This window comes from Panthera onca, chromosome E2, assembly GCF_046562875.1.
Source record: "Panthera onca isolate mPanOnc1 chromosome E2, mPanOnc1 haplotype 2, whole genome shotgun sequence".
Lineage (NCBI taxonomy): Eukaryota > Metazoa > Chordata > Mammalia > Carnivora > Felidae > Panthera > Panthera onca.
Window position 1 is genome coordinate 34,226,097 of NC_138353.1, and position 24,279 is coordinate 34,250,375.

The 24,279-nt window shown below is 57.3% G+C and overlaps 1 protein-coding gene and 1 long non-coding RNA gene across 5 annotated transcripts; one reads left to right on the top strand and one right to left on the bottom strand.

Annotated features, from left to right (window-relative positions):
• Positions 1-98: 98 nt before the first annotated feature.
• On the bottom strand, positions 99-22,966 carry CCDC102A (coiled-coil domain containing 102A). 4 transcript variants are annotated; one of them, XM_060650689.3, is made up of 9 exons: positions 22,351-22,966; positions 13,503-14,241; positions 11,145-11,371; positions 8,334-8,442; positions 5,767-5,883; positions 5,198-5,407; positions 4,647-4,817; positions 3,396-3,499; positions 99-1,180 (listed from the first exon to the last, which is right to left on the bottom strand). In XM_060650689.3, the coding sequence occupies exons 2-9, from the start codon at positions 14,085-14,087 to the stop codon at positions 1,051-1,053; spliced, it is 1,653 nt and encodes a 550-aa protein (XP_060506672.1). In that variant the 5' UTR covers positions 14,088-14,241; positions 22,351-22,966; the 3' UTR covers positions 99-1,050. The 4 variants fall into 4 exon arrangements, with proteins under 4 accessions (XP_060506672.1, XP_060506674.1, XP_060506673.1 ...); XM_060650691.3 differs by lacking the exon at positions 22,351-22,966 and adding an exon at positions 19,338-19,689; XM_060650690.3 differs by lacking the exon at positions 22,351-22,966 and adding an exon at positions 17,718-18,638.
• LOC132690350 (uncharacterized) lies at positions 22,072-23,738 on the top strand. Its single transcript, XR_009615356.2, has 2 exons — positions 22,072-22,281; positions 23,265-23,738. It is a non-coding gene; the product is annotated as an uncharacterized LOC132690350 (long non-coding RNA).
• The last annotated feature ends 541 nt before the right edge of the window (positions 23,739-24,279 follow it).

Here is a 24,279-nt window from a genome sequence, read left to right on the forward strand (position 1 = left end):
TTTAACATAAATCTGCTGGTTATAGAGGGTTTAGACATTAAGTATCAAAAATAACATGGAAACTACCTGCAATTTCATTACCTAGAGCAGGGCTGGGATAAAGATACAAGGATTTATTATTTATTGTGTTTACACCTACCTCTGGTCACCTGACCTTCATCCCATGCGGCAGAACCCAGCGGGCAAATCCCCCCTCTCTGGCGCACACCTTCACGTATTTCAATAAGAACTAACCTTTACTGAGCTCCAGATGAACTCATCTTATTCTCACGATAGCTGTATGAGATGTCTAATTTACAGATGGAGAAACTGAGGCTCAGAGAGGTCAGGTACTTCCCCATGGTTGCACAGCCAGGAAGGGGCAGAGGCACGGATCTGAATCCATCCGGAGCAGAATGGAAGTCTCTTCTTCTCAGATTAGACACACACTGTACCTCTTCCTTCCCCTCATGGGAGCCGGATTCCCGACCATTTAGCAGCTCAGATGTTCATTCATTCATTCTTTTGCATATTCAGTCACTCATTACGTAACTTGACATTCCTGAGCTTGGGCTAGGTGCTGTCCCCTACACCAGCTGCCCACCTCTGCCACACTCTCAGGACTCTGCCCTGAGAACCCAAACTCGGTTTATTACAAAAGGCTGAGTTTATCACATTGTACTATAAACAGCTCCACCTGACCCCCAAGCTTCAGAGAGGCAGCCTGGGTCGAGGCCCCAGCAGCCCCCCTCGCCATCCCCCTCGCCCCTGCATGAAGGTCCTGGGTGGATGGGGGGTGTGGAGACCGGGCCCGGGAGCGGTCCTGTTTTTATAACATCAGATGGGTCCAAGGACCCCGCGCACATACATAAAATATACATGTATAAAACACAGGCGATGGCTTCCCTTCCAAGAGGCGTTGCTAGGGTGGGACGGTCGACCCCCACCCTGGGAGAGGAGGAAGTCAGCCGTGGCGGGGAACACGGGTGGCTGCACCAGTCCGAGCGGCCGGTCCGCCTAGGCACCCAAGGGCCTGTGGCCACGGGCCAGTCCTGTCCGGCCCTGGGAGCTCTAGGCCACCTGGATCTGCAGGTCCTCATCCTCATCCAGGTCGCTGGCTCCGTCCCCGGCTTCCTCAGTGCCGAAGCGAGTGCTTCGGATCTTCCCGAAGAGGGGGGCGTTCTGCTGCTGCCTTCGGAGCCTGTGGGGCCGGGTGACAGGACGGTCAGGGGAGTCTGTCAGCTGCAAGCAGCCAAGCCTTCCCTAGCACTTCCCTGCTGGCAGGCCCCAGGCTGGGCCTTTTTCATCCATCACCTCATCGCCCATCATCCTCCCAGAAACCACGGAGGTGAGGGAGATGCTACTTCACCCCTGTTTGGCAGACAAGGAAACTGAGGCACAGAGCAGCCAAGTAATCTGCCTAGTCCCCCTGGACAGTAGTGAGTGAGGCTGGGCTCCACGGTGGGCTGGGGCTGGAGAGATAAAGTAGCCGCTTAGGGTCATACTGCTGGGATTTGAACCCACGTCAGGCTCTAAGATCACAGGCAGAGAGTTTGGGGCTGGGGGTCTGAGTCCCCTACCCCCCCCAGGGACAGTGAGAAAGTGCTCCGCCCTCGCTCTTCCCCACATTCAAATTCCTAAAGCCAAAATTTACAAGGGCTGGTGGAGGAAATGCCCATCCCCCAGCAAGTGGCCGCCTTGGCTGCATCTTACTGGAAGGCATGAATTATTAACACGGCAGGGAGGGGCCCCGGCGGGGGCCTCCATTACTGGGCCGTGATTTAGTGAGCTGTCCCCGGAACATTAAAGCACAAAAAGTTGGAAAATAAAACGAGGCAGCGGCCCTGGGCAGCCCTGCCCTCCCCGTTGGAAGCACTTGAGAGGCTGGGTAGAGCCTGCCTGTCCATTTGGGGAGTTTATGGCTCCCAAAGAATGTGGCCAACACTGCGGGAAAGCCCGGGGCTAGGCGGCCTCTGAGGGGTGTGTGCTGTGGGGGTAGAGTGGCCAGTGCCGGTCAGACACCGAGTCTGACTTGGACTCATGCCTGGGCCCCTGCACAACACTTTATGGGTCTCGTCCCAGGCAGACGGGGAAACTGAGGCCAGGTTGGCCACGTCACATGGCTTCAGGTCTGGCTTCATAGCCTGAATTCCCAGCCACGAAAACTCCACACACGGCAGCACATGGCACGTGCTCAGTAAATCAGGGCACAGATGGCCAGGGGGCAGTTTGGCCAGAACACTGGTCTACTGTGTGGCCGTGAAGACATCTACCTTCTTAGGCCTGAGTTTCCTCGTCCGCCAGCTCCCTAGAACAAAATATCTTCTACTTCCCTTCTCTCATAGGAGCATGATTCTTGCGGCACAACATGGGTCCCAAATATAAGTACCCCCCAACAGCCCCCAGGGGCTCCCCGGGGGGCAGAGGCAATAACAGCAGTAGCAGCACTTACTATGTGCCAGGTACTTTTATAAGCTCATTTAACTCACAATAACCGCGAGGTAAGAACTGTATCATCCCCATTTTACAGAGGAGGAAACTGACACAGAGAGTTTAAGCAAGTGACCCAAGCAAGACCACGTTGACCACCGACATAGCTACTAAATGCAGATTCCCACCACCCGGGCAGCCTGGCTGCAGAGCCCGTATCTCTCTGTTCTGTGAAATAATAGGATGCCACTAAGGGCCTGGCTAGGGCCTGGCACAGGAAGTTGGTCAGTATAGTGGTCATGATGCCCTTGGCTGGCAGGGCACCTATGAAGTAGGCAGCGGCTTAGGCTCGGCTTCTGTTACCTCGTGGCCCCGGGGAGAGTACACAGAGTCCTGGGATGGGGTGGTCAGGGAAGGGATGAAGAGTGCTAGCTGGGTGCCCCAGAGACCCTGAGGTCATCCTTCACTAACGCGGTCGCGTCCCATCCAGAGCTGATGGGTTGGGTCTACCATCAGGGCCGGGGCTCCTCCATGCTTCCCTGCCTTCCGATTCCTCAGCTCCCAGCTGGCCTGTGGTCACCCCAGCCCGGGGACCTTGGGGGCTGCTTGTTCTTCCTGGCCATGACTCTCCAGACCCTTTGGCCCTGTCCGCTGCCCCACCTAGGACCCGACCTCTTTGGCCGCCCTTCCTTCCCTCTCCCCACCCGCCCACCTGCCTGCCAGCAGGTCACAGGAGATGATTCCAGGGCTCCCAGCTGGTCTCACTTCCTGCACTCCCCTTCCCTGGTTTCCTGGCCCTGGCCCTTCCTGCCTGGAGGGGACAGGATTCTGGCCCCAGGGGTCTTGGATCTCTTCCTTCACCGCCTTCCCCTCTAGCAGGAGTTTGGGGCTCCAACCCTGACCGGGAGGAAGTCTCTCTGCCCGGTTTCTGTGCCCCGGCCGGGAATCCTCTCCCCGCTGGCCCTCCTGCCGCACGCCGGGCTCACCTGGACTGCAGATGTTCCAGCTGCACTTGTAGGTTCTCGCTCTGCTCCGTCTGCTCGTCCAGCGACCGCTGCAGCTTCCGTGCCTGGTTGTGGGCCTCGTCCAGCTGGCGGGCGAGCAGGGAAAGAGCGTGAGGGTCACCTTGGGCCAGCCACTCCTGCCATTCCTCTGCCTTCCCCAAGAGCAAGCCCTGTCTGCCCATCGAGGCCAAAACCAAGGCCCACCTCCGCCCAGGAAGCATCCCTTTGCTCCTCTCCGTATCTGCTGCGCCCCTGCCTTCCAAGTCTACACGTCTTGCAACACCCCAAGCTACTGATGCAGCGATCAACCCACCTGCCCGTCTCTCCCTGTGGGTCTGTTTATCTGACCATTCAGCCGTGGAATAGCATCTGTCCATGGAGACACCTACCTACCTGCCCACTCACCACTGCTTATTCTACCCGGCCACCCATCCACCCCGTCTATCCGTTTCCACTCTCCCAGACACACCTATTATCCCATCTTTCCATCCTTCTGTCCTTTCTCTCTGTCCATTCATCCTTCTACCCACTGATCCAGTTATCTGGCCATCTTTGCACTGTCATTTGTCTTTCCACATATCTGTACACTCATCTGTCATTTGTCCGCCCATCCACTCACCTACTCATCCACCCATCCATCTATCCAATCACCTACCCATCCACCCATCCATCTATCCAATCACCTACCCATCCACCCATCCATTCTATCCAATCACCTACCCATCCACCCATCCATCCATCCAATCACCTACCCATCCACCCATCCATCCATCCAATCACCTACCCATCTACCCACCCATCCATTCACCTTTCATACACCTATCATTACATCCTCTCCATCCCTCCCTCTTCCCTCCTCCCCCTCCCTTCCCCATCCACCTGTCCATCTGTTCTCTCATACATCTGTTCATCCATCCACGGAGTTACTCTCTCGTCTTTCCATCTACACATCTATGTGGTACCTGTGCCTCCTACACATCCACCCACTCATCTATCCATTAATCTATTCGACTACTCATCTCTTCGCCCGTTTTTCTTCCCACACTGCTACATACGCATCTATTTACCATCCGTTGGATGCCCACATCCCGCTCTACCCTGGGCACCTCCCGAGAGTCAGGCTCATGCCGGGCACCGGGGGCCCGGCGCAGAGCGACACAGGAGGGCCCTGCTGCCCCATTCCCACCCCGGCTGAGGTCTGAGGCCGCCCTCCGGGCCCCCGCGGGTGCTCACCTCGTCCTCGGCCTGGGCCAGTTCCTTCTTGAGCTCCTCCACCCGCAGCCGCAGCTTCTTCACCTCTGCCTCGTGCTGTTCCACCCGCCGGTTGGCGTGTGCCAGCTCTGCCACCTTCTCCTGGAACTGTTTCTTCAGCTTGCCGTGCACGTGCTTCAGGTCTGCCAGCTCCTGCGGGGCAGGGGAGACGGGGGAGGACTCGGCGTCAGAGGGCACCTGCCTGTTCGCCGCCGTGCCTCCAGTGCCCACAACAAGGCTGCACCCAGCGGGTGCCCGATGGACATCTGGAGGATTAAGAGGCTTAAGCGACACAACGAACAAAGAGCACTGGCGCGGGGCCGGGCTCCCAGTAAAGTGCTCGGTAAGCCTCGCCCCCGGTGGGCACCCAGGAGGAGCAGCTTCTAGGGCGACTGCCACCCCTGTCCTTAGTCGTTACTTCAGGGGTCCCCGGCCCCCAGTGGGCTGGAGCTGGACACCCAGCAGGCGCTCTGCCCTGGCTGCACGGGGCCCCAGGGGTGCCCCGGCCCCGGCCGTACCACCCGCTACCCCACCTTGTTCTTCTCGAAAAGCGCAGCCTGGCTGGCCCGCAGGTCACAGTCCAGCGCGCTGGCTGTCTGCCTCCGCCGCCGGGCCAGCGCCTCCTCCAGGTCCCCGACCTGTGCCCGCAGCTTCTTGTTTTCCCGTTCCAGGCCCAGCTTCTCGGTCTCCAGCCTCTCACGGCGACCCCACTCGGCTGCGTTCTCCGCCTGCAGCCGCTCCATCTACAACAGGGCAGGACGGGGTCAGGGTTCCGGGGGACAAGGGACAGCAGGGTCTGGGCTGGATGCTCCCCCTCCCCATCTCCTCCTGTAGCCAATTTTGGCTCCAGGAAGCAGATCCGGCTGCAGCAGCTATAATTAACCTGGGCTGATTTCACGGTGTGCAGGATGTGAGGGAGCTTCTGGTCTCTGTGTGGGAGAGAGGCCCGTCACCCCCTGCAGGCTGGAGCCCGGGGTGTGGCTGGTCCCCACCTCAGCGCACAGGCCTGCTTCTTGCCCTCTTCTGAGCGGTCGGCTGATGGAGACAATGCCCCTGGCTCCCCCCAGTCCCAAACTCTCCCGGCTCCCAGCCGCGGCCTCACCTCACCCCTCAGCTCGGCCATCTTCCTGTCCATGCTGGACCGCGCACCCAGCTCGTCCTCCAGGTCTTCGGACATGCGACCCAGCTCGTCCTGGTGGGCCTCCTTCAGGATGCTGAGCTGCAGGATACAGCACAGCCTGGTTATGTGAGAACCACCTGGGCGCATCTGGAACCAGCTCTGGGGGATGGGCTCTGGTGCAGGAATGCTCTGCAAAGAGTCTGAGGCGGGGCCCACGTGGGCCACAGAGTATCCAGAACAGAGCCTGAATCCCACCACTTGTGCCATTTCTGGCATCTCACGCTTCCGACCTCATTACCCGCTAGCCTCCCAGTGTCTACTCGTGGCCCCTGTCACCCCACTTTCCACAAGAGTAGCCTAGAAGGAGCTCTTTAAAAAGACAAATCCAATCATACCTCCATCTTTGGGTTGCTTAGGATAAGGACCCGCCTCCTTTCTATGGTCTCATGAAGCCCTGCGTGGTTGGACCCTCGTCCATCTCTCCTCAGCCTCATCTCCCACCTCTCTCCCCTTAGTTCACTGTGCTCTAGGCTCTAGTCCTCAAACACACCAAGCTCCTGTCTACCGCTGGGCCTTTGCACACGCGGCTCTCTCTACCTGGTGCACTCTTTCCAAGGTATTTTACAGGACTGACTGTACTCATTCTCAGGGTTTGGCCCAAATGCCCCCTCCTCAAGGAGGCCCCTCTCCTCCTCCCTAACTACAAGGGGTGCCTCCTTTACTCTCTGTCCCACTCCCCACTGGAATGTGAGCTCGGGAGGACAGAGAGCTTGCCTGTCTGCCCACCTTTGTATCCCCGATGGTCTCGGCCCTGGGTAGCCCTGTGCTGGCTGAATGCACACAATAGACCCGAACAGGGTCTGCGTATGGGCGCGGGGCTGGCCATGTCAGGATCGCCTGGGGTGATTCTGGCAGAGTTGCACATTCCCTGTTGCACAGCAGGAAAACCAACAAACTACCACTCTGTGCAACGACACGGATGAGCCTCAAATACATAATAGTGAGGGCAGGAAGCCAGTTACAAAAGAGAATCTTTATAATTATCTGCTAAACTGCACATTCATGTTTTATTCACTTTTCTGCAAATGATTCCACTTCATAATTTGAAAAGATTAAAAAGGCAGATTCCTGGGCCCATCCCCCAAAGATGCTGCTTCAGGAGAGTGAGGGTTTTAGGATATTTCCCAAGAGAGTCTACCACGGGACCAGCCTTAGTCGCCTCCACGGCAGTTTCAGGCTCTGAGGTCTGGATCTTTGTACCTTCTGGAAATGCAGCTGATCCACAGGCTTTCTCTGGGTGGCTGCGCCCCCTGGTGGCTATGAGGGCCTGCACAGGAGGCAGCAGCGGCCCCCCAGGGGGATTTCTGCCTACCCCGAATCCCCCTGCTACCGTGGTGGAATCCCCTGACAGCTGGAGTCTCAGTTTTGTCATTTACAAAATGGGGACATCAGGGTCCAGCCTCCTCGACCGCCCCGAGGCATCAGTGAGAGCACACACTAGGTGCCCAATGAATGCTACATCCAGACTCCTCCCCTTCAGCACAGTCTACAAAGCCCAGTGAGGTCTGGCTCCCCTGTAACCTCCTCTCTCACTACCCTCCAGCCACACTGGCCTGTTTCTTGCACACACTAGGCTTATTCTGGCCGCAGGACCTTTGCATTTGCTGTGCCTTCTGCCAGGAACTCTGCTCCCATATTGTCTCAAGGATGGCTTCTAATTCCTTTAGGTCTTGCCTCAAACATCACCTTCCTAGAGAGGCAGGCCTGCCTGCCTGCCTTCCTTCCTTTTCTTCCTTCCTTTCTTTAAGATTTAGTGAACTTTATTTTTTTTTTATACTTTATTTCTTTATTTTGAGAGAGAGCGAGCAAGGAGGGGCAAAAAGAGAGACATAGAGAATCTCAAGCAGGCTCTATGCTGACAGCACGGAGTCCGACCCGGGGCTTGACCTCACAAACTGTGAGATCATGACCTGAGCCGAAATCAAGAGTTGACTGACTGAACCACCCAGGTACTTCAAGAGAGGCCATTCTTTTTTTTTTTTTTTCTTTTTTTCTTTAAATGTTTATTTTTGAGAGAGAGAGACAGAGTGCGAGCAGGGGAGGGGCAGAGAGAGAGAAGGAGACCCAGAATCTGAGGCAGTCTCCAAGCTCTGCACTGTCAACACAGAGCCCGATGCGGGGCTTGAACTCATAAGCTGTGAGATCATAACCTGAGCCGGAGTTGGACGCTTAACCGACTACGCCACCCAGGCACCTCTAGAGAGGACACTCGTGACCCACCACCCCATCTCTCTCATTCTGAGTGCTTCAGAGCTTATGAACGTACCTGCCCGGTTACTGTCGGTATCCCCCGGGCCCCACCCCGTGGCCTCCACAAGGTGAGCTTCTGAAGGCAGGGACATCGCCTGCCCCAGCACCCAGAACGGCGTATGGCACACAGCCAGTGCTTGGCGAGGAAATGACTGAACTCCCTGTCTCCTGCTCCCACTGCTGAAATTCAACAGCGCAGTGCTGCATCTCCTAGGAAGACCATCAGCTCCAGGACTTACTTGCTTGAGCATCTCCTGCTTGGTCTTGTTCAGCTCCTCATACTTGATTTTCCACTGGCTGAGCTCCCCTTCCAGCTTCTCAATGTTCCTGCTCAGTGCCAGTTTATCCCTGGAGAGAGGAGGAGAGGCAGACATGGGGGTGAGCTCACTGAGGCCCTCTGCTGAAGGCCCTCACCGGTGGTCTGCACCAGAGGAGTAGTCCGTGTCCAAAGTCCTTGCCTTGGCATTCAAGGCCCTGGCACCCCACACTGTGGCAGGCACCCTGCTTCTGCACTCCTTTTGGAGGGGTACCCCCAACCCCACGCACAACCGCGATTGCCCGGCTTACGACGTGGGGAGGTGACCGAGACTCCAGGCAGTGGCCATCCTGGGCAAGTGTCTCAGGCTCAACTGCCAAATATGACGTCTGTTCCTGTTTTACGTACTGGGGTTCCCTGTAAGGCTTGGTTTGCACACAGGGTTCGGGAGTTGGAAAAGCTGGAAAATACTGTCCAGTGGGTCTTAGATGGAGGGGGCACTTCCTGTCATCATCCCTGGGTGGGTCTCCTGCGATCCCCACTCTGCACTCTGCTCTGCGCATGCATGAGATGCTGTGAGTAAAGAGCACAAGGCCTGGCCCTGGCACACAGTAGGTGCTCAACGAAGAGCTGTGCTTATCATCACTCTTCAGCATGCTGTGCCTCACGACTGTCCCCCTCCCCCCACCACTCTCAGGAAGCCTGACGTGTCCTATGTCTAACATGGGCTTCTCAGAAGAGACAATGCCACCTTCTAGGAGGTATGTCTGATAATCACGCATGATCGGGTCATTTAGTGGGCAGGGACAAGGCGTGCCTACGTCCTGCAGTCAACGCCCAGGACATCTTGTGCACCCAGGAACTGTCCCGCATCCCTGTAACGCGTGCATGTCCTGTTGGACATCCCTGGGTGTGAAAAGGATCTGAGCCTTGAACCTCAGGCTGATTCCCATATAAACAGAAAGTATCTTCGGTATAACGTGGTGTTCCCCAGGAACAGAATCGCTGTGTAAATTGAGGGAATGTCGCGCTCTGCTTTGTTCAGAACTCTGCCAAAGGCTGTTCATCTCTCAGGAAATCTGGTCACCAAAGAGACAGCACTTGTGTATTTGAGTTATTAACCCCACACACCTGCACCTGCCATTTTTGTAGCCGCCCTGGGAGGTGACTTTACCTGACTGAACACACATAAGGCTGCAGGACAGTGGCTGGCTCGGAGTATTTGCTGGTATGGTTATCATCGCTATCATTCTTTATAAAGTTACCAGATGCTGACTACATTTGACCCTGAACACCATAGATTTCAACCGCATGGATCGACTTACATGCACACTTTTCAATAAATACAGTACAGTACTGTAAGTATATTTTCCTTTCCTTTTCTTTTTTAAAAATGTTTGTTTTAAAAATGTTTAAAAATGTTTCCTATTCTTAATGTTTTCTTTTCTCTAGCTTACTTTATTGTAAGAATACAGCATATGATACGAATAACATACAAAGTATGTGTTAATCAACTATTCACATTATCAGTAAGGCTTCTGGTCAACAGTAGGCTATTAGTTAAGTTTTGGGGGAGTCCAATTCTGGGGAGTCAGATTTTCAACTGCACGGGGGGTGGTCAGTGCCCCTAACCCCCACATTGTTCAAGGGTCGACTGCATTTCACTATTTCTTCTAGGGGAGCTGGGCCTGAGCATTTCCATGTCATGATACATATATTTTATGATAGGCTCCCCTCATGTGTACTTTAAATTTCAGTTAATGCAACAGGTTGAGTTTTGTCTGTTTTGCTTAAACAGAAATTTACGGTCTCACGGTTCTGGAGGCTAGAAGTCCAAGGTCAAGGTGTCAGTAGGACTCATTCTGTCTGAGGCCCACGAGAGGGAATCTGTGTCCTCGCTTCTGGGAGTTTGTGGGCCACCACTGGGGTTCCGTGATTATAGAAGCACCACACTGACCTCTGTCTTCACACTATCTATGCATTTAGTTTCTGGACAGAAAAGGGGGTGTTACAAAATATTCTTTGCAATCAGGCCTGTGCCCTGATCAAGGCCACCGGGAACCTCCCTGTTCTAAATCCATGGGTCAGAACTTAGTCCTCTCCTTACTTGATCAATTCAACTGTTCCCTGTCTTCTGTGAAACAGGTGCTCCTGGCTTCCCTGTCCCTTCCGGGACTCCCTTCTCCTGTCTCGTCTCCTGCTTGGCTCTTCCTCTGCTCTCTAAACTAGGTTGGCTCCAGGGCTCCGTCTCTGACCTCCCTTCACCCGGCTCGTGGCTTTACCACTATCGCCTATTCACTGCTAACTCTTGAGTTCTTACCTCCAGCCCAGATCCACCTCACGAACTCCAGACTCCTCATGTCCCCAGCTGTCTCCCTGTCATCTCAGACTCAACCAGTCCAAACCTGAATTTCCATCGGCAACCCCTCAACCTCCCTGACTGTCCATGGCACCCTCTCCCTGCCAGGAGAAAAGCTCCGTGAGGCCAGGGGTGGGGAGGTTTGGTCGTATTTAGAGCAGTATCCTGACTGCCGAGCACGGGTTTGCCAGAGTAAATGCACGATACATATTATTTAACTAATGAATTATTAAAATAAGTCAATAAATCAAACCTTGCACTGGGTCCTCCGGTAGAGCACGCCGCTCTAAAGTTCCAAGACTCGGCCCTAAGTAGTGCCATTCACCTGCAGCGAGCCTCACGTTCCACAACACTGACTTTCATTCTGTGATTCTGAGGGTGCCCTGGTATGGCCGGGTCCACCCCCCGGGGCCCTGCTTCCCTCCCAGGACTCACTCTCGCTCCTTGAGTAGCACCTTCTGGGATTCATCTAGCCGCAGCCGCAGGGCGGTCAACTTGGATGCACCCTCTTCGATGGTGGCTGTGTCTTCCCAGGGCAGCCGGCTGCGCTCCTGGCGGCCTGAGCTGCCCCGTGGGCCCCCGGCCCCCACGCTGCGGGCCTCCCAGCAGCCCTCGGGCTCCTCTGGTCTGCTCTTCAGCAGGCTCTCCACTAGCTCCAATTCCTGTGGGGACCAAGGCGGAGGATGGACCAGTGGCAGCTGAGCCCCGCTCTTGGCCAACCTCCTGGCCTTTCCCAGGCCCGGGGTCTGGGATCAGCTTGTAGGTAACCTTGGGCGAATCACACAGCCTGCCTCTCCATCCCGTAGCCTGCCTCTCCATCCCTGGAGAAGGAGAGACACCCCCTCTTCTGGGCCTCCCCCTTCACTTCCTGGAACTGTGCATTGAGTCAGCCACCAAAGTTCTCTGTATCCGAGAAGATTTTGCAGGAGATGGTGAGCTCCCTGTCATTGGAAGTATGAAAGCATATGGTGGGACACTGGTGTGAATGGAAGCAGAAGCAGGGACACTTATAATGCATAAGAGCTAGCTTCTCTCAAAGGGAATTCCGGCTCGAAGATCCCATTCTTCACGTGCCAACACTAAGGCACCAGGAGATATGTGACATGGTAAAAGAGGCAGTCCCTGTGAGCAGAACCAGCTCCCAGACAGGAAGCACTGAGGGATTATTAACTCAGTTCCAAGCCCTCTTCCTCTCCTCCAGCCTCCCCCTACCCCTTGGCCCCTTCAGCCTGCCCCTGCTACACCCACAGCCTGTCTCTGACCACGAACCTGAGACATCCATGGACTCTTTTCCAGCCTGGCTTCCCTTGTGACCTTCCTAGATGAGTCTAGGCCAACTCCTTCCAGGTCTGGCCCTCCGTTTCCCTATCTGGACTGGGACAGTGGCCCTGGGAACTACCTGGGGAGAGAGGCTCTACTCCTAATGTATCTCAGACTGTCTGGGTGGAGGCCTTGGACGCCACCTGGTCCAAAGTCCTGTTTCACAAACAGGGAAACAGGGAGGGAAGGGGCTTTTTCTGAGTCTCAGACCCAGACCCTGATCACCACCAGCAGCCCCTTGGCTAGGCTGGAGGAAAAAACCTCAGACTGTAATCCCAAGGTTCCTGCCACTGCACTGCCACCTCCGGGGCTGTGACTGGCAACCACAACAAGGACAGGTCAGGAATAGCACCTGAGGCTGGCTGACAGGAGCTGTCATTATCTGCCCCAAAGAAGAGCAATGAATGCCACCTCCGAACACCAGGCAGGCCTGGGGAGGAAGGGGGTGGGGGTGGGGGGCTTCAGCCACCAGGAGGCAGCAGTGCCCACTCCAGCCTGCAGGGATGGAAGGGGAGGGAAAGGGGCAGCCAAGAATCTGAGCTGGAAGAGCTGGCCTGTCTGGGGATGGAGCTGGGAGGAATGTGAGTCTGGACTCTGCTCCTACAAGGCCTGCTGGGTCAGGGGATGCTGCCCTCCACACCCACCATTAATGCTCCAGCCAGACTGATTATTACAGTGGGTCCTGGAGTTCACCTGGTTCAACTACCCAATGCCCCAGTCACCAGCTGGCAGACATTGGTACTTAATCTCTCTATGCCTCAGTGTCCTCATCCACAAAGCAAACACCTCTTGGGATTGTGAGAATTAACTAGATACGGCACACGCAGAGTTTAGTGCTCTGTGTAGGTGCCCACTGAATGACGGGACCTGTTATTCTCAGCCTCTGGGCTTTTGCATGCCTAGGATGTCTGCCTGCACATTTCACAGCTAATTCCTCCACATCCGTTTAGTCTCAGCTGAAATGGGACCTCTTCCAGGAAAGCTGTGAAGCCCCCTTCCCAAAGCCTGGTTCAGGGACCTTCTCTGTGCCCCTATTGCCCTGACAATCTCCCACCCCCTCAGCTTTGATGATGCGGGTTATAGATGTTCACCCCTACCCGCCCCCCATTCAAGCTGAAAGGATGAATGAATTCAGCTGCGATGCTAATGGACGCCTACCAGGCAACTGTTCGGATCATACTCCTGCCCCAAAGGGACGATTTCATGGTTCTGTTGACTGCTCAGATGTGGGAGTGGAGGGACCACCAGGTCTCAGGCCTCGCCACCCTGGCGATCTGCCTCTCCCGAAGAATGGCCTCTTGAGGCCCTGGGGAGCAGAGGCCAACCCAGGGGAGTGAAACCTCCCAGGGGCCAAGCCCTTCCTTATCCCCCTTTCGGAGTCCCGCAGCGCTCCCTTCCGGACCCCGGTGCCAAGGCCCTGCCCAGGAGCCCACCTCGTCCCCAGCCCCACAGCCCCACCCGCGCGCCGCGCACCTGGCTGCCCTGGGGCACTTCCGACCCGACGTCGCGCACCGGCTCCTGCTCCCGCTCGGGCTCCGGCCCGTCCGGCGTCCTGTCGGCGTTCCCCCGGGCGCCGCGCAGCCGCGCAAGCTCGCGGCCCCGAGCCTCGCACTCGCCCTGCGCCTCCTGGCGCTCGCGCCGCGCGCCCGCCAGCTCCTTGGTGAGCGCGTCCAGGCGCTGGCGCAGCTGGCGCACCTCCTCGCGCGCGCGGTTGCGCTCGGCGCGCACCTTGCTCCACTTCTCGCGCCAGTTGGCGGTGCAGTCGGACCACCAGCGCATCGTCTTCTCCATCTGCGCCGCACGCGCGCGCGCCTCCTCCAGCTCCCGCAGCCGCAGCTCCTCGCGGCTCTCCCAGTCCCCGTCGGCCAGCAGCGCGGGCGCGGGCGGCAGCGACAGCGCGGGCGGCGGCCCCGGCGAGGGCGTGCCGCTGGGCGGCGTGGGCGGCAGCGAGTCGGCCGGCCCCATGCGCTCCGGCGAGGGGCTGCCCAGGATGGTCAGGAGGCTGCCTTTGGACAGCTGCGGGGACTCGGCCAGCCGGGGGCTGGGCCCGTGGCTCATGGTGCCGCCGCGCGGGCGGGCCCTGCGTCCCAACTCCGGCCGGACTCAGGGGCGGCACGGGGGACGCCCGGCGGATGCGATACGACTGTGCATGATGGCCACTGCTCCCCACCGCTCTCCTGGCCACTGGGTGGGGGACGCTTCTTCCTTGGACCTGTGGGAGAACACAACCGTTATTTGGTCGTGGCCACCACCTGTCCATACCCATAAGCTCAGACATGGGAAGGGCAAAACCGGTAGCGGGAACCGCATGAGCAAAGGCAGGAGGGGGGAAACGGTCTGCTTCAGGAAAGTCCCAGTGAGGCTGTAGTGGTGAGCAAGGGCCTGTAACCGCTTCCTCACTGGCCTCCAGACACCACCCTACTGTCCCCTCACCCTGCAGCCGAGGCAGCTGATCTGAAACCTTGATCTGCTGTCCCTGACCTTCAAGTCCAGTCTCACAAGGTGAATGGCTGGTACTACTTCCCCATCTCCACCCCAAATGCAGCACGCATGCTTGCTGAAGGAGTCCCCTCCCTGCCGCTTGCTGCGCTGGGCTAACTCTCATCCTTAAGATTTATCTGAGATATCATCTCCTCCTAGAAGTCCTCCCGGACCGTCTCAGGCCAGGTGGCCAGCCCCATCTGTGTCTCCATCATTAGTCTAACCAACCTCACCTACCATTGATCTGTATCCCTGTCTGCTCCCCATCCTGTGAGTTTGCTGAGGGCAGGGGCTGGCTCTCGGCCACTGTTTTAGTCCGAGCATATGATGACAATGGCAGTGACATTTGTGGAGGGCTGACTACAGGCCGGGTACCATGCCTAGGGTCTCATTTATTCCTCTCAATAGACTCCAGGGAAATGACTGCCATTTACCTGAGGGGAAAGGGAGGCTCAACTGAAGGTGGGTTAAAGCCTCGGTCTGATCGCAGATACTGTGTCTGGGAGCCCAAATGCAAACACTGGTGAGGGTTTGGTGAATGCAACACGTGTTCTGGTGGTATGATGGAAATAAGCCCGTATGCAGTGTGGGGGTGTGGCGTGGTGAGGGATCGGTCCCACTGCTGGACTCTGCTATTTGTGGGCCACATCACTTTAAAAGAAGCGAGATGTGGACCCCTGGGTGGCTTGGTCGGTTAAGCATCTAACTCTTAATTTTATCTCAGGTCATGCTCTCAGGGTTTGTGGGTTCCAGTCCTGCAGCTGGGCTCCACACTGACAGTGTGGAGTCACCTTGAGATTCTCTCTCTCCCTATCTCTCTCTGTCCCTCCCAACCCCCTCTTTCTTAAAATAAATAAACTTAAAAGAAAAGTGAGACGCATGCCCTCTCTCTGTCCCCAGCCTGTCCCCCTCTCCCTCCATTGTGGCCTTGTGTTGACCGCCAGCAGCAGCCTCTCTTGGGACATCATGCTCTTCCTTCCCCATTCAGCAGAGCGTGTCCCACAAATCCTCACCCAAGGCCCTGCCCCGATAGCCATCCCTTCCTTTCCAGTGCACTTCTGGCGGGACTCAGCCCCACAACAAAGTGTCTCAATACCAGCTGCTCCCAACACTGCCTGGCCAGCCCTCTCTGTCCCCTCTTCATCCTCCTCCCACCTCTAACCCCCACTCTCAGCAGGTGATCTAATGTCATAGTTGCAGTGAAAAGGGAAGCCATCAGATTGGCACTCCCTCCAGGTCCTGTTCCAAGGCCCATGGCACCCTTCTCTCTGGCCCTAAGAGGATGGAAGGGCTGTCCCTCTTTGGGTCCAAGTTCCCCTCTCCGGTTTCTCCCATCTCTGCCAATGATGCCCTCTCTAGGGGGCCTCACCCCTGCTGGAGTCTCTCCTGGCACGATCCTCCCCCCTTCTCCCCTCCTCTCTCTCTTCCCTGTCAAGGCCCGTCCACCCTTTCAGTCTCTTTGCCCTCTCTCATCAGGCCACGCCAGGCTGGTTTCCAGCCACACTGCCCTACCCACCTACTGGGCAAGTCTCAGCCCTCGCCGCTGCACCCTCTCTAGTGTGGGCACCGTCAGCCTCTCCTGCTTTCCTGCGTCACCCTCATCCAGGACGCCGTGCTCTCCAGGTCTTCCTCCTACCCTCCAACTGCTTCCCGCCAGCCTTCCCGGGACAACCTGGGTGCATCTGTTGAGTGGCGGCATCATCCAGTCCTGGGGCTCCTTGTCTCTCACCACCCGGCCTGAGCCACCCCACCATGTCGTCACCAGCCCTGAATCTCTCTCTCTAGCCCAGGTGCCCCACCGGAACCTCCCACGCCTCTAACAGGATGTTCCTCAGATAACTCAGACTCAGCCTGGCTGAACTGGAACTCACCTTCTCCATTCCCTCCACAACCAGCTCTTCCTTCCGAATGCCCCCTCTGGGAGAAGAGCACTTCCTCACTCCTTCATGCTGTGGAGTACATTCTGGAATCTTGCTTTCTCCCCACACCCCTCATCCCGTCACCTCCAACTCCTGTTGGTCTGTCTGCCACATGTCACAAGGATCTATCCACCTTCTTCCTACTCTGTCACTAACCTGTCAAGGCCACCACCATCATTTTCCACCTGGGTGACCCCAGCCACTGACTCTCTGCTTTCCCCCTGGAACCAAAGGTGGTTCCTTTGCCTTCTTCAAATCCATTCTTTTTTTTTTTTTCTTTTTTAAAAATGTTTCTTTATTTTTGAGAAAGAGACAGAGTGTGAGTCTGTGGGAGAAGCAGGGTGGGAGAAGTGGGAGAAGCAGAGAGAGAGGGAGACACAGAATCGGAAGCAGGCTCCAGGCCCCGAGCTGTCAGCACAGAGCCCGACACGGGGCTCAAACTCACGGACCGTGAGATCATGACCTGAGCCGGTTGGACACTCAACCGACTGAGCCACCCATGTGCCACTCTTCAAATCCATTCTGAACAGTGGCAGCCAGAGTGAGTTTTAATTTAATTGTTTTTAAAGTTTATTTATTTTGGGGGAGGGGGAGGGGACAGAGGATCCGAAGCAGGCTCTGCACTGACAGCAGGGAACCTGACACAGGGCTTAAACTCACAGGCGGTGAGATCATGACCTAAGCTGAAGTTGGACACTTAACCGCCTGAGCCACCCAGGTGCCCCCAGAGTGAGTTTTTAAAAATGCAAACCTGGGGGCACCTGAGTGGCTCAGTCAGTTGAGCATCTGACTCTTGATGTCAGCTCAGGTTGTGATCTCGAGGTTCACGAGGTCAAGCCCCGACCCAAGCACAGAGCCTGCTGGGGAGTCTCTCTCTCCCTCTCTCTCTCTGCCCCTCCCCTGCTCGGGCGCTCTCTCTCTTAAAATAAACAAACATTTTTAAAGAACACCAACCTTTGGCCACGCTTTGTTGCTGGCAATAGCGGTGACCCCCCTCTAGCGTCAAGTCCGAGCTCACTCCCTCTGGGAGTCCCAATCACAAAAATCCTTCAACCCCACCACTTGTTCGCGGTCCGCACCACCCGCCTCCCACCCCCCCCCCCCCGCCCCCCAGCCCTGCTCCCCTCACTCAGCTCACGTTCCGCGGCCCTGCTCTCGCCCTGGCAAACTCCCTCAGCACCCCAGCCCCTCTCCTGTTCTTTTCTCCCCAGGCAGTGCCAACCTAGGTCACCTCCACTGCTCTGCCTGCCTTGCCTCCACCTGTGCAGCCAGACACCGCGGGTTTTACCCTCAGGTGGAGGAGTTTACGTTCGTGACCGCTCGCGTGTCAGTGCTGCCCGGAGATCCTCCTGTATTTCTCTCGTCCGTTGGATGTTTGTTAATTGTCTGTCCACCGACACCAGGCATCGGTTCTAAAGGCCCAGCTCTGTCACCAACCTCGTGTAAGCCACTGCCCCTTTTTGGGCCTCAATTTCTCCACCTGTAGAATGCGGGTGGCGTGGGAGTGCGGGAGACCAGTGCTTCCTGATCAAGGGATTTTTCGGATTCACCTAGATACTGGCTTAAAATGCTGTTCCTGGGCCTTACCTCCCCCACGCCCTGCCAGAGCCTCATGGTCAGTAGGTGTGGGGCTGGGGATCTGCATTTTTATAGTCCAGGTTGGGGACATTTGAGTACATGGTGATGCCTCGTCACCACCCCTCGTTTCACATAGACACACGTGTATGTCTCGATGCCAATAACAGCTACACAAAGTCACACACCCAGACACAGCCATACGGACCTAGCTTGCAGTTCCCCACACACCACCACCTCCCTGGCAGGCTGCGTGCCCTCCGACAGGCTCTCTGTGTGTGCAGTGAGGTGGCTGGCCTAGATACCACGTGCATTCGCAGACATCTTCGCACACCCGGACACATCTGCAGACACGCATGCAATCCCACACACTTAAACACAGACACAGAGCGACACGGGAAGGCACGTATCCTCAGGGATGGACCCCTATGCATGCACCACGGTACGGATGCACGGAGATGCTCCCCTGTAGATACAGAGTCACGGATGCACCCGAAGACACGCACGTGAAAACACCGGTGGATACACACGGACACGTGCCGATACTCACCCCTAAGACAGACAGATGCACACGCACACAAACACACACTCCTCCTCTCCGCCTTTCCCTGGCCCAGCTCCACGAGAAGAAGCTCTTGGAAAAGAGAAACAATGTGAGGGCCTGAGGGGGAGGGGAGGAGGCAGGAAATCCCAGTGCCAGCCCTGTGCTGGTTCTGGGATGCGGGGGGGAGGTCCGCCAGGCTCCGGCTGCTGGGCCCTTCTGGCAGCCCTAAACTGAGAGGGTGGCAGGGAGGGGGCCACTGCCATATTCTCTTGGCCTCCGGGAGCTTCCAGGCCTGGCATGGGGCTCAGCAGTGAGGGGGCGGGGGCGGGGTGGGCTCTTTCCAGGAATCTCAAGCCTGTCGCTCAGGGGCAGGGCAGGCGCCACCCAGGCCCCTAATAGCTTCCAGGCGCCCACACTAAAGGCAGGGGTGGGCTCCAGACGGAGCTCCTGTTGCCCTTCCCAGCAGCCTGGCTCAGTCCCTCCTGGGGGCTGGGGGAGGAGGAAGGGGAGCAGCGGGGAAAGAGGGACTCTGAACAGCCCTCCTGCAAGCCCAGAGTCCCCTGGGGGCCGTGTGTGCATACGTGTGGAAAGGGGTGGGGGTCCCAAGGTTGGCTTTCTGGAGAAGCCCACCCCCCGGCACACCAGGAACCCTGCACCCCACGTAGATTCCGCGGCAGCCAGACCCTGCCTAGCAACACCTTCCCTCACCCTCACTCCCATCCCACTCACACAACACAGCCCCAGGGACACACACACAGAGCCCTAGTAACGGACGCTCACCACACTCACCCAGAGTCGTGTAACACAGAGGCTCAGGTCACAGTTACAGAGACAGACTGCCGCTGCCCTGCCTTTCCTGCCCCCTCTCCACCAGGCTCAGTGCCTTCTTCCCATAGGGTGTGTGGTTTGTATGTGTGTGTGTGTGTGGCCTCCTGCTTCCCCTAGGGTGTCACTACCCCCCAAAGAGCAGGTCGGGGAGGGACCAGCCACCACAGGCCCCAGAGAGCCTTCCTCACCCCACCCTCCCCTCTCCTGCCTCCCACCAGCCAGACGGGTCTATTCCTGCTCTAATCCTCAGGGTTTCTGCTCAGGCTGTTCCCCCACTCGGAACGCTGCCCCTCAGTCTCCAAAACCCCCACCCATCCCTCAAGCTCAGTTCTGCCACCTCCAGGAAATGCCTCGATCTCCTCAGCTCCAGCTCCTCCTCCCCAGAGAGCACAGCCCTACAAACCCTCGCAGCCACATTTGGCCAGCTGCCCTCTCTTCTTGCAGCACAGGCTTCCCGGGCCCAGACGGGATGCTTGTGCCACCCACAGCTTCTAGGACAGGCCTTGAATACAGGATTTGCTTGAAGTTGGCTGGCGGGGTGGAGAGCAGAAGGCTTAACTGTGACCTCGCATCCCATTAGTTGGGTGGGCAGTCCCCCTTAGTGGGACTCAGAGCTCCCGAACCCCAGCCCACAGCCGTCCTCACTGCTGCAGGAAGCTGTGGGCTCACTCTAGGACAGAAACTGGAATCTTTTGATCCAATACTTGCCTCAGGCGAGGCCCTCATCTACTCTGTCCACAGAAAGTGACCAGTGGTTCCTGCTGCTTGTGTTACTGTCTAGGTCTCTCCCTCCTTCTTTCTCCATCAGCGAACTCCTACACATCCTTCAAGACCCACCTTTAGTTTCCCCTCCTCTGGAAAGCCTTCTCTGATCTCATATAGAGCACTCGAGTGTTTCCAAAGCACTGGCACACCACCCTGTTCTTAGGCAATGGTCATAAGGAAATCTTGATCTCTCTGGCTGTCAGCACAGGGCCCAGCATACAGCAGATGACACATAAATACTTTCTAGGTTGATGGATAGAAGATCAACAGTTAGGGATCCCCTTATAAAGAGGGAGGGTTGAACTATCCTAAGGATAAAGAGTCATTTTGTAGCCAGACTCCAAGACGGGCAGGTGTGTGAGCCTATCTGTGGCCAAGGTCAAAGTCAGAGGTCATTTCATGGCCAGGTTAGGGATTGGGCCTCTTACTTAAGCTTAAGTGGCCCACAGGAGGACAACTTTGTGTTTTGTCTTTAGCACATTTAGATGACTCTCACTATCCAGCTAGAGAAGGGAGCAATGCTGAGGGCTGGATGGGGGCCAGCTGAGGGGACTGGGGGTTACGCAGCGGCCCAGCTCTTCCCTCAAGCTAAGAACCCCGCTGTGTCCTTCCAGAACCTTTCAGGTGGCGCTCTGGAGCTGCCCATGGCCACAGGCCTGGCTGTGGGCAGGGAGCAGAGCCCAGCAGGAAACCGCAGAGGACAGCCTGATTGGATAAGTGCAGGGTCCAAGGCTGGTCAGCCCACAAACTGTGGGCACCTGTCCCTCGGACCTGCTGCCTGGGCTCCAGCCACTGGATGGCCAGGAGAGGAGGGAGGGAGGGAGGGAGGTAAGCAGGGCCTGCCAGCTAGACCTGAGCCCCTGGGGAGCAGACTATCCCAGGCACCCCCATCTCAGACGGAGGAGCCACAAAGATGTCCTACATCACTGATTAGAACTCCTTTCTTTACAATGGACCAACTTAGGTCCAGAGGAGCAGCGACTTGCCCACGTCCACCCAGAGGACCAGCAGCAAAGTGGGGGTGGGGTGTGGGGGGGTGGGGCTGGACTGCTGGGATTGGATCCTTCCCCTCCTGGGCTAAGTCTGCCTAAGGGGCATGATGCCCCTGGGAACACTTATAAGAGGGGGTCCTCAGGCATCGGGCCAAGTGGCCAAGCATAGCTGGTATGGGAGAGAGTTAGAGCCTTTCACGGGGGCCGGCCAGCCTCTCGGCGACTCCTTGAACTATTCGCTTTTGTAGAGCAGACGTCTCACCAGTCAGGGCTGTGCCACTGGTAGGCTGTGTGATATCTGCAACTCTCTGTCTTGTCTGGGCCGGTTTCCTTGCCTGTACGATGGGGAGAGGCACTAACAAGATTCGTAAAAGCTCTGTCCAACAAAGTGGGCAGACCTTGTGCCACCTGAACCGACCCGAGCCAACCCAACCCCCACACAGGTCTGTACAACCCTCACTTAAGACACAGAAACAGGAGCCCAGGGCGGAGAGTGGGTTTGCCAGCTATCATCTATTGGCACCATTAGAACGGGGGGGGGGGGGGGGAGGGGGGGGTAACTGAGGACCACTCCATTCTCCTCGCACTGAGCCATCGCTCTGACTGCCCCAACTCCCTCCAGAAATGCGCTTTCTGCCCGCCCACGGCCAGAAGTAGCGTCGACCCTCGCTTCCTCGCCCCTTCCCCAGCAGCCCCGGTCCGGCAAAGACGCCCCGCTCCCTCTAGCGGCTGGCGGAGGGCAGAGGGGGCTCCCGGCCCCAGGCAGCGCGGTCCCGCCCACCCCGCCGCGCGGCCCCCATTGGCGGCCGCCGCGGGCTTGGGGCGGCGGCGCCGCGCTCCGATTGGCCCTTGAACCCGTCCATCCCGCACTCGCCATGGTGACCACGTTGGGTCCCCCGGGAGAGTTCCAAATTCCGCCCCCGCCCGCCGCCCCCCTCCCGTCCGGTCCCGGCCCGCAGCATTCCGAAGGCGGCCCTGCCCTCCCCCCCACTCCCGGCAACCCCTCTACACCCGAGGCCTGGGGCCCCGGGAAGTTGGGGAGCCCCGGGAGAGGGCTAGGAAGTTCTCGGAGTTTGGGGGTTGCTGCGGACGCTGTGCCCCTCTCCTCCAGCACGCCCCCCAACTTAACCCCTTCCCTCCCGCGGAAGGTTCGCGGCCTGGAGGGAGTTCCCGGGACGCAGTGGCTAGCTGCCCCCAGCGCTGCCGCCCCCGCTCACCTCAGCCGGGGACCCGCGGGCTCCGGACGTCCGACCCGCCGCGGCTGGGCGGAGCGGGCACGGGGCTTGCCGCGGCCTCCGCCGGGAGGGCCGAGGGAGGGCCGCCGAGTCTCCTCCTCCCTCCCGGAGGGAGGGGAGGGAGAGGAGACGGCGGGGCGGGGGCGGGGGGCCCCGGCAAGCTGCAGCCCCAATGTGACCCGGGCCCACCGAGTTGCCGGGGTGGGGGCACCAGCCTGATTTGGAGGCGAGGGGCACGGGCCGGGGCGGCGGGCTCTGCTAGAGAGGGAGCGGGACCCGGACGGAGGCCCCACCTCCGCTTGGGGCCGAGGGTGGGGGTGGGGGGTACGAAAGGCAGGGTCTGGGGGCCCCCGCGGGGTTCGGCTTTCCCGCCTCAGGCTTCCAGAGCGCCAACGACGCACTAGGCGCCCTGCAGCCGAAGTAGGCACCGCCTGTGCCGGGACAGCACGTGGGGCACGCTTATCAAATGTTCACTTTTGTTACCTGCATTCTTCCTAGTGCCAGCTCTGCCACCGAGTGGCCGTGGAGCAGCAAGTCTCTGCCCTTCACAGGGCCTCAGTTTCCCCTTTGTACCACAAAGGGATTCACCAGAGTAACCTCACGCATGTTGAGAAGCGTGGTGCGGCACTTGGCCCGCGGTGGGGGCGGGGGGAGATTTTCTCCAAGGTGCTGGGGTGCGTCCAACCTGGGACAGGAGCAGGCACTTGTCCCCAGGCAATTATGGTAAGGCGCTCTTTTGTGCGCCCAATGGCTGTGGGACTTCCTCCGCCCATGGGAGTAAGGTGGTTGTGGTTTGCCCGCGAGATGGGGGATGGGTGCCAGGAGGGCTTCTCATCATATCCTATATCTGGAGGGCGACTGTGGTCAATCCTCTTTTTTTTTTTTTTTTTTTAAAGTAGGCTCTAGGCCACCTGTGAGGTTTGAACTCATGACCCTGACATCGAGTTGCATAGTCCGCTGACTGAGCCAGCCAGAAAAGCCCCTGCCATGAATCCTTCTGAAAAGATCACCAAAACTTCCCGGAGAGAGTGGAGGCAACAAGACCACATTGGGACTCTACCTTGAAAAGGAAACGAAAAATGTTGAAGAAAGACTAGCTTTAACTAACGAACACTATTTAGATTATGATTGCAACCATGCAGACATTAGAATGAAGAGTTGGTCCTTTACTGAAACAGGGCCATTTTTGCAAATATATTTGAGAGTTTCACGTGCAAATGGTGCTCTGAGTCCTTCGGTAGTCTAACAATTCTCTCTGGAAGGACGCGATCATTTCTCTTTTGCGATGTTCTCTTCCTTTGTGGACAGCTATGCCTTCATTTGTCCCATGTCACTTTAACCAACTTCATGAAGCCCTGCGCTTTTTGCAATATTTGCAGTTTTGCTTGTCAGTTCATTTGCTTCTTACTTGCGTGGTTAAATGCTGATGTCTGATGGAGACAGATTTGGGGAGAGGATGTGGTGTTGGAGAGAGATCTAGTCCGTAAATGTTGCGAGGCTGGCCTTTGCTTTGCTTTGTACCTGGGCCTGTGAGAGTCAGTTACTAAGGACTCAGAGGACAGAGATTCTCCCCCTCTTTTTTTAAAAAAAGTGTTTATTATTTTTGAGAGAGAAAGACAGAGTGCCTGAGCAGGGGAGGGGCAGAGAGAGAGAGGGAGACACAGAATCTGAAGCAGAATCCAAGCTGTCAGCACAGAGAGCCCAACGCGGGGCTGGAACTCACAAACTGTCGAGACTGTGACCTGAGCTGAAGTTTGCTGCTTAACCAGCTGAGTCACCCAGGTGCCCCAAGACTTCCCCCTTTTAAACTTGAGGAAATGCTCTGGGTGGGGTGGGGGTGGGGGGGCCTTTGGCTCAGACTTCCCCGAAGTCCACAGCCGGTAAGGACAGCAATGGGCCAAGAACCCCCTG

Bases quoted from the DNA above. Each gene is read 5' to 3' on its own strand.
- CCDC102A (XM_060650689.3), bottom strand. From the start codon at position 14,087: ATGAGCCACGGGCCCAGCCCCCGGCTGGCCGAGTCCCCGCAGCTGTCC. The intron at 8,443-11,144 runs GTGAGTCCTGGG...TCCTCTCTCCAG, and splicing joins GTGCTACTCAAGGAGCGAGA to GGATAAACTGGCACTGAGCA. The intron at 1,181-3,395 runs GTGAGCCCGGCG...CCGGCCCCACAG, and splicing joins CTGGAACATCTGCAGTCCAG to GCTCCGAAGGCAGCAGCAGA.